Source organism: Ascaphus truei, chromosome 1 (genome assembly GCF_040206685.1).
Source record: "Ascaphus truei isolate aAscTru1 chromosome 1, aAscTru1.hap1, whole genome shotgun sequence".
Lineage (NCBI taxonomy): Eukaryota > Metazoa > Chordata > Amphibia > Anura > Ascaphidae > Ascaphus > Ascaphus truei.
In genome coordinates this window covers 388,975,269-388,988,607 of record NC_134483.1, presented here as the reverse complement: position 1 = coordinate 388,988,607, position 13,339 = coordinate 388,975,269, and the positions used below count along the sequence as shown (strand labels likewise).

Here is a 13,339-nt window from a genome sequence, read left to right as displayed (position 1 = left end):
ACTCCATGATCTGATGGTTATAGGTGAAACACAATGCTGATTTGTACTCATAAAGGGTAAGCACAACACCATGACGACATCAAAGGACCCCAGGAGGTTTGCTATGGACACCGTCGGCATCGCTGAAAAAGCAGGTAGAGCTTTGAGACAGCGCAGCCATGTGATGGTTCTACGGCGTGTGAGCAAATTATCCTATGACTGTTAGTGTTGGAGAAGAAAGCTGCAGTCTGTGGTAGTGCTGAATATCTAAAGCAATGTGCAACTCCACTGTGGTACTGAGCAATGTACAATGTTCATGTGCCTGGTTCCATGACGACCACGTGCCTGAACCACTGTGCGCATGCTCAACTCTGCAGCCGTCTGAACCTTTGAGGCCATAGTCAGCAGGTCTGCAAGTTGTTTTGTCACCAAATTAAGCTTCTTTAAATTGTTATAAATGGCAGCAGTGTCCTACGAGCTTGATAAAGGACCAGGAGGTTTGAAATGTCGCTCTATATTTTTTATGTTCCTGTAATTTTGATGCAATAAATACCTTTTCAATCTTCACTGAGTGCTGCAGGTCTGTTCTCTTTTGTATAATTTTTGCAGCTGGATGGTAGTCCTGGCCCCTCTGCGTGCACCCCGTTTTCCAAGCTAAGTATTCTCTGTATATAGTTCTAACTAAGAGTGCCCTGGACTTTCTGTATGTATGTATATGTGTATATGCAGGGCTCGACAAATGCAGTCGCCCCGGTCAACTGCATTGTGGCCGCTGTCGACTGCTTACCTGCGGCGGTATCCCCTGGCCTTCTCCGTCTTGATCTTTAAAATCATATTTTTCCCCTGCAGCACTATTCAAATGGCCACGCGGCATCATATGACGCCGAATTGCCATGGCAATGGGATGCAGCGTGACTTCGTGAGGCCATGCGGCCATTTTGAATAGTGCTGCAGAAGAAAAACATGATTTTAAAGGCGACAAGACAGCAGAAGGCCGGGAGACGCCGCCAGGACCCCGCAACAGGACCACGGCGCAGGTGTCGGGGGGGGGAGGCAGCGCGAGTGACCTTTTTTTGAGGGGGGGAGGGGGGCTGTCACAGGAGACCAGGCCATTTAAAACTTTTTGTCCGGATCATGAACAAAATAAGTTAATGGAATAAATTGTAAATTTATTGACAGGAAAACGCAAACACACAATGATACACAAACTACAGGCAAAAAACACACTTACTTAAGACTGGGGTACAAAGCTAGACTCTCCTAGGTGCAGGGAATCCTAATAAGGATTTCTCCCTGATAACAGTTGCAAAAACAGGACAGAAAATATTCCAGGCAGATTTAGCTGAAGCAGCCTTTTTCTTGCTGGAGACTTGAAATTTAGAGTCCTAGCATCTAGAGAAAACTTTGAGAATCTTTAGAACCTTGAGAGAACCCTTCGAAAACACACACAACACACAATCTAATGGGCGCAAGGGGATATAATACCTCTGGCTTTCATTAAAAAAAATACTATAGCCCAATTCAAAGCGTGAGAAATTTCTCGCCGCAAATTACAGCAGGGCTCATCTGGATGATGATGTCAGAGAAAGGGGCATGGCTATCTACAGGGAAGGCTCTGCAGAGTCTGAAAGAACTGTTGGGGCCTTTTCCTCTGCCCCTCCTTGCTACCAAATGGCCCGACACCTCGACATCCTGGATTCCGTTTGAGGCCAGATGGCTAGGCAGACATCATGTCTCTTATGCAAATGCTTGGGCTGACTGCATGGATTTTTATATATACAGTATAACACCCTATGAACCTTACTTTATTACAGCATATATTTTGGGGTACCTCATATTCGGTTGGGGCACCCACACACCCAATACAAGCCCTGGCACACCTAGGCACTAATTGGGGTACCCCCCCTTAACTTAGGGATTCCCTCAGCTACAGGGATACTTTTCATCCCTATGCCTCATTTTACTGTGCACAAAGCATATGCTTTAAAACACACTGTTCAATAAAATATACACTTTAAAAATATCCTAAGCCTGTGGATTATGGGAAATAGAATAAGAAGCTGCATGTTATTTCTTACTAGCCATATTCCCCACACTCTATATAATAAACTTAGGGATGGACTTATATAGCCAAGTGCCGCTGGCTACAGCCTTCTACTGGCCTCAACACTAAGTCTTTTACTCTTGGATAAAGCACGCACGTCGCGCGAAACGCATCAGAGGGGGATCTTTCTCCATGCTGTTTTAATGTGCCGATAATAAAGAAATTGTTGTACCGGTAATTAGCAGTCCAGCTACTAATTTTCCCTACGCTTGTGCATCATTGTATTGTATGTCTTTATTTATATAGCGCCATTAATGTGCATAGCGCTTCACAGTAGAAATACATGTGGTAATCAAATAAATAACAGATAATATAAATAACAGATCATGGGAATAAGTGCTTCAGACATTAGAGTAACATTAAGGAAGAGGAGTCCCTGCCCCGAGGAGCTTACAGTCTAATTGGTAGTTAGGAAGAACGTACAGAGACAGTAGGAGGGAGTTCTGGTAAGTGCGTCTGCAGGGGGCCAAGCTTATGTATCATGTGTTCAGAATGTTCACAGTGCTATTCGTATGCTTCTTTAAGCAAGTGTGTCTTAAGTTGGGTCTTAAAGGTGGATAGAGAGGGTGCTAGTCGGGTACTGAGGGGAAGGGCATTCCAGAGGTGTGGGGCAGTCAGTGAAAAAGGTTTAAGGCGGGAGAGGGCTTTAGATACAAAGGGGGTAGAAAGAAGACATCCTTGAGCAGAACGCAAGAGTCGGGATGGTGCACACCGACACACTTTATTCGAGCAAATACCCAGTATGTACCTGGCAGATACCTGGAATGCACCGCTCCTCACCTCTGACAAGCCCCGTTGCGTTTGCCTTCCCAGCCTGGGTTCATGCCTGGCTGATGGGCGGCTGATCTGTTAAATGATAATGATTAGGATTTAATAGGCTGCAATGCTTCGCGTGTCTACCAGATGGCATAAATTCATGAATTGTAATGCAGTATATATATATATACTGTGCAGTATTGCAGCCAGCGGGAATAAAATGCTTCAATCCCTGCTTGGAAAATAACTCAATGCACTCGGGCAGAAAACAGTCACAAACCTCAATACAACCGGGTATACCCGAATTCGTGGGACTAGCCGAGCTCGAATAAAGTGTGTCGCCAGTGTAGCAAGAAATTAGGGCTGAGATGTAAGGAGGGGCAGAAGAGTGTAAAGCTTTAAAAGTGAGGAGAAGAATGGAGTGTGAGATGCGGGATTTGATCGGAAGCGAGGAGAGGGATTTCATGAGGGGAGATGCTGAGACAGATCTAGAAAGAGTAGAGTGATTCTGGCAGCAGCGTTTAGGATAGATTGTAGGGGAGACAGGTGAGAGGCAGGAAGGCCGGACAGCAGGAGGTTGCAGTAATCAAGACGGGAGAGAATGAGGGCCTGAGTCAGAGTTTTAGCAGTCGAGCAACAGAGGAAAGGGCGTATATTTGTTATATTGTGGAGGAAAAAGCGACAAGTTTTAGAAATGTTTTGAATGTGAGGGGCGAATGTGAGAGAGGAGTTGAGTGTGACCCCTAGGCAGCGTGCTTGGGCTACTGGGTGAATGATCGTAGTTCCAACAGTAATGTGGAAGGAGGTAGTAGGGCCAGGTTTGGGAGGAAGTATGAGGAGCTCTGTTTTAGCCATGTTGAGTTTAAGGCGGCGGAGGGCCATCCAGGATGATATAGCAGAGAGACATTCAGAAACTTTGGTTTGTACAGCAGGTGTAAGGTCGGGTGTTGAAAAGTATATTTGTGTGTCGTCAGCATAGAGGTGATATTTAAACACAAAAGAGGTTATTAGGTCACCAAGAGAGAGTGTGTACAGAGAAAAGAGAAGAGGTCCCAGGACAGAGCCCTGGGGTACCCCCACAGAGAGATCAATAGAGGAGGAGGTGTTAGCAGAAGAGACACTGAAAGTACGATGGGAGAGGTAGGATGAGATCCAGGATAGAGCTTTGTTCCGAATACCAAGAGTATGGAGAATGTGAAGGAGAAGAGGGTGGTCCACAGTGTCAAATGCTGCAGAGAGGTCGAGTAATATGAGCAGAGTGTAATGACCTCTGTCTTTGGCAGCATGGAGGTCGTCAGTTTTATTAGTGAAGGCTGTTTCCGTGGAGTGAGCAGTGCGGAAGCCAGATTGTAGAGGGTCTAGGAGAGAATAGGTGTTGAGGTCTCTTCACTTTGGCTTTATGGATATCTACACGATTGGAGCACGCTGACGGTTTAAGAAGACGCTTAAGTGAGTGAGTACAAACTTATTTATCTACTCACCAGTAAAATTGTCTCTACACCAAGCCTATATACTTCAGATTAGCAAATTTGGTGCCTTGTGGAATAGGACTGATTACTTTAATGACAACATGTTTGAATTTGCCTCAGGTAAGCATCGCTTGGGGGTGTTTCACTCCTCCTCTTGTTATTAATAGAAGATACCTGAAAATGTGCAATATTTTTTAGGGCACTATCTACTGTACTTTAAATAGTTTATTAACATGCTAGACGAGCACTGGGTGGGCAACTCCAGTCCTTAAGGGCCTCAACAGGTCTATTTTTCGGGAGTTGCCCCTCCTGTAGTAGAGTGATGGCTTTTTAAATGGAGAAAATATTCCAGGCGAGTATGTGTGTATTTGAGCCTCTGTAATTGAGGCCCACCTGGCTTATCACAACATACTGCAGCAGTAATGTAAACTCTATTACAGAAAGAACACAGTCATGTGGCTGGGAAAATCAAATTGCCAGATAACCATCAACTGAAGCACAAACTCAATTTCCACAGTATGAATGAAAGATGTGTGGTTACAAATTACAACCAAATTGAAATGTTATATTAGCCTGAAATATCTTTTACCCTCGATGTAGCAGTTTCGAAACAAATATAAATAAAGGGAAAATATATTAAATGTCTTTTACTTTTGCTTGAGAAACAAACAAACTAGAAAATGTGTTTATCAGCCGAGTCTGACATAAAACAGCCATTATTTGGCAAAATTAAAGCAGCGCTCTGCTTTTTGGGAGGGGGTGGGGAGTGCATGGAATGGTATTTGTCTTTAACTCTGTCCCTCAGGGGGGTTGCCCTTAAATCTCCTGGGCAAAAATGATTGTCTGGGAGAGCAACACTCCCAGGTGAGCCTGGGTTCCGGAAGCCAAGAGAAAGCTGTGACGTTATCGGGAGATGTCCTGGCTTTCCATTGGTGTCTCCCACCTCCTCGGTGGCCATATTTGTAGTTTTTTTTTGTTGGCCAGAAACTAGCAAAATGTAACAGTTACATTTTCCAGAGGGAAGGATTTTCTCTCTTTCTTATTTGTATATGTAAAGCATGTGACTATGTACTACATTCTTACCCAAGCTGACAATCGTTTGGTGCTCTTTTTATAAATCTGGAAATATCCTGATTGTGTGCCTAACAAAATGGCTGCCTTCTAACTTTGTGCGGCAATCTGTGTAATGCGGCAGCTGATATGTAACATTATATTACTACAGTATAAGACAATATTTTGCAGCTTTCAGAGTAATAGACATTCTGCTGTTTGGAACACAGCAACAGATCAGTTTGTGATGCTTTGTTGCCAAAGGGCAGAGCTCAAAAAGTTGTGTCAGAGCCCGTTTCAAAAGACGAAGTGGATATGACTTTCTAAATTGTTGCTGTAGCAATCACAAGGATGATCAGTATACAAAAAAAAAAAAATATATTAAAAATGGCATTAGGAGTTAAAAAAATAAAAATGCAGACAGTATTATCTAATACTACAGAAATTATTTATTTTAAAAAGCATATTGAATTTTTGACGTTTGGCTGCTTTAAGCTACAGTATAAGGCACTTGAATAGGCTAGATGAGCCTCACTTTTATCATCACTAAGAAGCTTTACCTACTCCCTCAGTCCTAATATATTTTATACATAGATATTATGTTATGGCTTTGCATAAACTGCTATTATTTTAACCATGTTCTACCGAAAACTAAAAATGGCATAGCTTTCTTCTGTCCATGTCGCTGTATGGCGCCTTGTAAGAAATTTGTGCAGAGGTACATTTAAGAGACCAATTAAGGTGAAATTAAATCCTGGCTTTATTGCGCCTGTTCCTTTAACAAGGCAAAACATATAAAAAGAACAAATTAAAGGCCTACTCCACTTTGGAGAATAACTAAACCTTTTCTCCAGCCCTTTCTAACTGAGTGGCTAGCTAGCTGGTTACCACCCCCCCAAAAAAATTTTTTTAATATAAATATATATATATATATGTAGAGGTATCAGTACCGTGTTAGCCGAGCTTCAATAATCAAAAAAATAAAAAAATAAATAGATGATACCGTTATATATATATATATATATATATATATATATATATATATATATATATATATATATACACACTAGCTGATATACCGGGAATGCAGGGGCAGGGTGCGTGAAGGGCGGGGTGGGAAGGGGGGGTGCGTGAAGGGCGGGGTGGGTGAAGGGCGGGGAGGGGGTGGGGGGCGAAGGGCAGGGGGTGGGGGGCGAAGGGCAGGGGGCAAAGGGTGGGGGGCAAAGGGCAGGGGGTGCGGGGCAGGGGTAGGGGGGGTGAAGGGCAGAGGTAGGGGGGGGTGAAGGGCAGGGGTAGGGGGGGTGAAGGGCAGGGGTAGGGGGGGTGAAGGGCAGGGGTGGGGGGGTGAAGGGCAGGGGTGGGGGGGTGAAAGGCAGGGGTGGGGGGTGAAAGGCAGGGGTGGGGGGTGAAGGGCAGGGGTAGGGGGGGTGAAGGGCAGGGGTAGGGGGCAAAGGGCAGGGGTGGGGGGGGTGAAGGGCAGGGGGGGTGCAGGGGAAGGGGTAGGGGGGGTGAAGGGCAGGGGGGGTGAAGGGCATGGGGGCAGGGGTAGGTGAAGGGCAGGGGTAGGGTGAAGGGCAGGGGTAGGGGGGCAGGGGTAGGGGAAGGGCAGGGGGTGGGGGGTGAAGGGCAGGGGTAGGTGAAGGGCAGGGGGTGGGGGGGTGAAGGGCAGGGGTAGGGGGGGGTGAAGGGCAGGGGTGGGGGGGGTGAAGGGCAGGGGTGGGGGGGTGAAGGGCAGGGGTGGGGGGGTGAAGGGCAGGGGGTGAGGGGTGAAGGGCAGGGGTAGGGGGGGTGAAGGGCAGAAAGTGGGGGGGGTGAAGGGCAGGGGGGGTGAAGGGCAGGGGTAGGGGGGTGAAGGGCAGGGGTAGGGGGGGTGAAGGGCAGGGGTAGGGGGGGTGAAGGGCAGGGGTAGAGGGGGCAGGGGGGCAGGGGTAGGTGAAGGGCAGGGGTAAGGTGAAGGGCAGGTGTGGGGGGTGAAGGGCAGGGGTAGGGGGGATGAAGGGCAGGGGTAGGGGGAGTGAAGGGCAGGGGTGGTGAAGGGCAGGGGTGGGGGGGTGAAGGGCAAGGGTGGGGGGGTGAAGGTCAGGTGTAGGGGGGGTGAAGGGCAGGTGTGGGGGGGTGAAGGGCAGGGGTAGGGGGGTGAAGGGCAGGGGTAGGGGGGGTGAAGGGCAGGGGGGGTGAAGGGCAGGGGTAGGGGGGTGAAGGGCAGGGGTAGGGGGGGTGAAGGGCAGGGGTAGGGGTGAAAGTGAGGCACAAATTGTTGGCAGGAGTAAAAATGTCCCTCTCCACACACACACACACACACACGACGGGAGTGAGAGGTGGTGGAGAGTGGGACTGGCGCAGATCCGAGGAGGCTGCTTGGCCCCCCAGCGGCCGGGGAGGTAGCGCCGGAGAGTTAAAGGAGCGCCGGGGAGGAAAGGGAGCGCCGGGGAGGTAAGTGTGCGTTGGCGGCTGGGTTAGGAGGGCCGTGCCGCGCTTCCCCTCCGTCCGGGAGCCGGTTGAGAGCGAGGGGGGAGGAGCCTGAAGTTGGCGGCTGTGGCAGGAGGGCCGCGCCGCGCTTCCCCTCCGTCCGGGAGCCGGTGCAGGGCGGCACACGTGATGGGGGGGGGGGCAGAGGGAGTGTGTGTGTGTGTGTCCCCTTTGGCCCGTCACTCCGCCTCAGGCCAATGAGAGGTGTGCGGGGGCGGGCAGGCCAAGGGAGCCATCTCATTGGCCTGAGGCGGAGTGACGGGCCAAAGGTCCAATGTGATTACCCCTAGGGAAAGGGAGACACAGGACAGGAGACAGGCATACAACGGTTTGAGAAATATATATATATATATATATTTCCTCATTGCAGCACCATGTGTGCCGAGGAAAATCTCTGCAGTCCTCCTTCTCCTTATGTCAACCCAAATGCGAGCTAAGGAATCTCTCCCCTGTGTCTCACATGAGGCTTTTTACAGAGCTCTCATTATTCCAGGTGGAGACTAGTTAATTGAGTGGCTGCAATTAACTATTTCTCTGCTGTATTCTCAGAGCTCTGAGGCTGCTTTATTTCAACAGGGATAAGTCCCTGTTACACGCCCTTTACACGAAAAAAATATCTTCCGTTTATAACCCAAACATAGTCCAGTTTGTACATTATGAGAGCCCCATATACAGTATGGCTGTAATCCAGACAAATATTAATGTTAGAATAACATTTGTCTGCTATTGTGATTTCATCTTGGAGCTGCTTAGTAATTCTGCCCTGATCACTGCAATCATAGAATGCTTGTACAGGAAAAACATTTTTGGAGAACTGCAACAGATCACATGTAAGGAGCACAAATCTAGATCAACGCCTTTGCAGTCAGCGATACATTGCACCACAATGGGTTAAGCCATTGGTGCTCAACACATTACCTCAAGCCCCCCTTCCCACCCGCCAACAGGTCAGGTTTAAAGGATATCCCAGCTTCAGCACAGGTGGCTCAATCAGACGCGCAGTCATAGACTGAGCCCCGCGTGCTGAAGCAGGGATATCCTTAAAACCTGACCTGTTGGGGGGAGGGGGCTTCAGGACTGGAGTTGAGCACCACTGGCTTAAACAAACACGTGCAATCCATTTAGAAGAGTAGTTTTATATGACATCCGTAAAACAAAACATTAAATATGAAATTCACACATTATTATTGTTCGTAATTAAAATGTATACAGTATACATTCATGTGGATAAGAGATCTGTGAAATGAAGCCATGCAGGGTGTAAAGGCTGGAAGCTGGAAGCGTGGGTAGGATCAGGCTACAGGGTAAGCGCACAAGGTTATATGGTGGTATAAGAAGCAGCGACAATACAAGGCAATCAGAGTTTATGGGGCAGGGTCAGGCTTGGCCCATGGTTTGCGGTTAGGTTTAGTTCGTATGCTCGGGGCATGGTGAGCCAAGGATGGAATCTGCCCATCTTCTCCCAGAGTGAGGTGTTTTCTTGTATGTGGGACCCTCCCATTCCCCTTACCTGAGAAGGAGCGCTGCAAGACAGGCCGGTCAGCTCGCTTATTCTGGCCGCAGCTGTGGGGTTGCTGGAGCTGATGAGCACCGGGGGGCTAATTTCCATGGAATGGCGGTTCTGAGCAGACTGTGACGACTTGTTGGACATGGTGAGAGAGGTAAAGGAGTGGCGCTTTTTGGTGTTCTTCTTGGCATCCGTGTGCTTTTGGGAAGTGCCGCTGTGTGCTAACCCAGAGCTGCCCTCCCCAGAGTCCACTCCCGAGGGCTTGTCCAACTCTATTAGCTGCTTAGCTGCCGAATTAAACTGAAATAAATACAAATAAGCACAAATATAACATACATAAATACATATAATTCTCTATGGATGTCTACACATCCCTCAGTGATAGGCTGAACGGCCTGTCACTCCAGCCAGTGAGGCTGCACATCTACCCCCCTCTGTGATGGGCTGAGCAGCCTGTCACTCACCCAGGAACAGCCAATGAGACTGCACATCCTATGTAATGAGACTGTACATTGGCTGTGTAACATCTTAAGTGTCACATATGAGGAGGAAACAGAAACACAGCAAGGAGAGGAGACAGATGAGTAGGAGAGGAGGGAGTGTAGTGTGCACAGAGAGGAGCAGACACAGTTAGGCAAAGAGTGCAAAGAGGAGCAGAGCATGATGGAGGAGGGAGGGGAGGAAGAGAGATGGAGACAGAGGGATGATGAGGAGGGAATGTAGAGCAGTGCGCACATCAGGCACGAGAGAGTGCAAAGAGAGGGTAGGAGAGACAGCAAGGTCAGTAGGAGGAAGAAACAGAGGAGAGGAGGAGACAGGTGAGATTAGTAGGAGAGGAGGGAGTGTAGTGTGCAGAAAGAGGAGCAGACACAGTAAAGCAGGGAGTGCAAAGAGGAGCAGGGCATGATGGAGGCGAGAGTAAGGTGGGAAAGAGGGGACAAGAGACAGCAAGGCATAACAGGGAGGGGAGAAAACAAAAAATAATGTTTAGTTAATAACCTTTCAGATCTCCTAGATTGGCGTATGTTACTCCGGCTCCAGCTAGTACATTATAGAAGTGCTGTATATCGTAAAAACAGCTTTTCTTGCGTTTTTATGCTTTTCAGACCGATTGTGTGTTTAACATTTACAGATTTATAGCAAAAGGTCCAAGTCTACGATTAGCAACAATACCACGGAAATATCCCATACAAGAGTAGGAGACACAGGGTGATAATATTAAACTACCTATAACTTAGACACTTTCTTAAAAATATTAATATAGCTAAGAAAAATACCATAAGTTTAGTCAAGAAAGGGTAAAAAAAAATATTGTCAACTCTTTTTTTTTTTTTTTTTTGGTAGGATTTAAATATTATATTATTGAATCATAGTCATGAGACGAGTCTTCCCATCAATTGCAAGCTGGTGACACAAATGGTGCTTTTGTTCCAAAATATCCTGAAGCACTCGCCAGTTCTTGTAATAAAGCTGCCTAGTGTAGAAAAGCAATTGAAATGAAGGAATAGATTACCCTCGAGTTTAGGCCAGTTTTCCTCTCGGCTTGTTTTTCCACTTAATTAAGATATTTGTTTATCGCTTGAAACTATTATAGCCGTGAGGATCTGCATGCTGATTGCTGGGCTAAGCTCAGTTTCAAGAAGGAATTCACAACGCCATGGGATCTACTTGACACGGGACCAATGTGGCATTTCCTTCTGGTAGGAAAAGGGAAAGATGGCTGCAGAGACCAAGCAGATGTCTCCATGTCTGTTTAATTAGGTGCACTTATATGTACGAAGAGGAAGATGCCAAGGGTTATTTAATTAACTCACTGCAGAACTACGCAACCTAAGGCTAAGGCCCTGGTAACTCAGCTGCAACGCGCGCCCGAGAGATTGGCGGCGCGTGCAGCCGATTACTTGGTCTGCAGGGAGCTGCAGGAAGAGAGACAGGGGGGGGCGTGGCGGGGGAGTGACGGGGCGCGGCCATGACGTCACCCGGCAGGTTCGCCCTCATTGGCTGAACCGCCGGGGGGCGTGCCTAATCGCTCGACGCGAGTCCTGCTCTCAATTCTATTGAGAGCAGGAGCAGCTCTCGCCTCAGCGCTGCGGCCCCCCCTCGCAGCGGGCCCGGCGCCATTGAGGGGAGGGCTCTCGTCCGTGCAGCGTCCACCACAGCAGACGCTGTAGTAGGCAGCGGGGTCAAGCCCTTAGGCTGAGCTCAGACAGCCTACTACACTACGATGCATCCGTGCCTGTCTGCTGGGCGAAGTGTGCTCATCCCCAGCAGACTGAATGACGCGACTTGCAGGCGGGACTTGCGTCATCCATTTAATTAAAAAAAAAAAAGAAACAAAGTGTGTGTGTGTAATGTCATTGGCTGGCGAAATATACGTGACACGGCTGCCGCTTGAAATTTCAACTTCAGTTGTCTCCGTCAAGTGCAGCAGCGTCAGTGCTGTACCTCACTGCCAGGAGTCGTTTCTTGTTTGACAACTCCCATTGTGCCGAACGTGCGCTCGCACGTAAGCGCAGGCACGTCGCGTAGCAGCCTGTCTGACGGGGCCTGAAGGTCTGTAATATAGTGCATGCACGTTTCGTTTGTATGTTGCCAGCGGTGACACGCACGACTAGGTAGCGTGGCTCTGACGTCACAGCGTTAGGCTGCGCTGTGATTAGCTCGCAGCGCAAAAATACACATTTCTTGTATTTGCTCAGACCGGCTGCGCCACCGCTCACGGCCGTGCGTCTTGGCGGTATCAACATCAGCCTCCCACAGTCAATTACCATTGACGCGCGCGCGCACTATATTACAGACCCAAGGCTCCAGAATGCAGGAATTTACTAACCTGCTGACAACTATCACGATTTAAAGGTGTAGCCCCTGCTAGGCCAAAGTGATCCCATGACAGCGGCACGCCGGCTAACTTTGTTCTTAAATTTAAAAAAATTAAAAACCAGATACATAAAAGTATTTTTTTTTTTTAATAAGGTGAAACTTGGGAGGAGTTTGACTATTAGTTGCTCTCATTTGAGTAATGCCCATGTGTGTGGACACAGGGCTTGCCGTCTCTGCTTCTCCTCCTTCCATAGAGTGCTCTAACATGTAGGGACAGACCAAAGATCGAGTGGGCATTTGCATTACATGCTTTCTTGAATTTCAGTCGCTTTCTGAAAAGAATCGTTTTCTTCGTTTCCAAAAAAAACAAACAACCACAAAAACAAAAACTCATAAAAAGTCAATGTTTGGTGTAAGGATGATTACATTTGCTTAACAAAGTTAATTACATTATAAAAATTTTTTCACTAGATGTTCTTTTATCAGGCAAGTGGGACTAGCTCTCTACGGGCTGCGATGCAAAGCAGCTCTCAGCTGCAAAATGTGTCCGAGATTACTGGATGAAGTCAATCATTCAACAGTTACAGCTGCAGCGTCAATCAGCTTGTAGCTTTGAAAAGGAGTGAATATATATTGCACGTAACGATTACAAACTATATACAGTAACTGGATATTGTGCACTTGCCAGGGTTTCAGAGGTAATAGGTTTTGCAGCCCAAGTCCCACTCACTTGATCCAAAAAAAAAGTGTTTTATTAGGGCAATTACGTTTCTAATGTAAGTAATAATGCTTTCAGTTTATTTTGGCCCCCGTAATGTTAAGTAGGTGGCGATGCTGCAGTTCGAGGCATTATCCCACAGCCCAAACTCGCAAACTGCTGCACAGCAACGACGTTAGAAGTCTCTAATGTATTTTATAAGCGCAGTCCAGATGTTCCCCGGATGACAGAAACCTGACAGCAATGTGATTACAAACTAGTAAACGACGTTTTGCCAAACATGTTTCAGTCACGCAACAAGCAAGTAAGGGCGGTGTTCCCATTAAAAAAAAGTGTTTCGCCTTCACAACGAATCAAAGGCTTTTATTTTTATTTTACCAATGTAATAATTAAATGTCTTCAAAGGCTGGGCACGGACCATGTTTTGACTTAATAATTACACTACAGGGAATGGATCCAAAAAATAA

General features: G+C 47.4%; 1 protein-coding gene across 1 annotated transcript in view; it reads right to left on the bottom strand.

Moving 5' to 3' along the window:
* The window catches only part of SH3RF1 (SH3 domain containing ring finger 1), a 173,377-nt gene that overhangs the window by 38,061 nt on the left and 121,977 nt on the right, over positions 1-13,339 (bottom strand). The window contains 1 exon segment of the mRNA XM_075611658.1: positions 9,338-9,634. Coding sequence (XP_075467773.1) covers positions 9,338-9,634 — 297 coding nt within the window.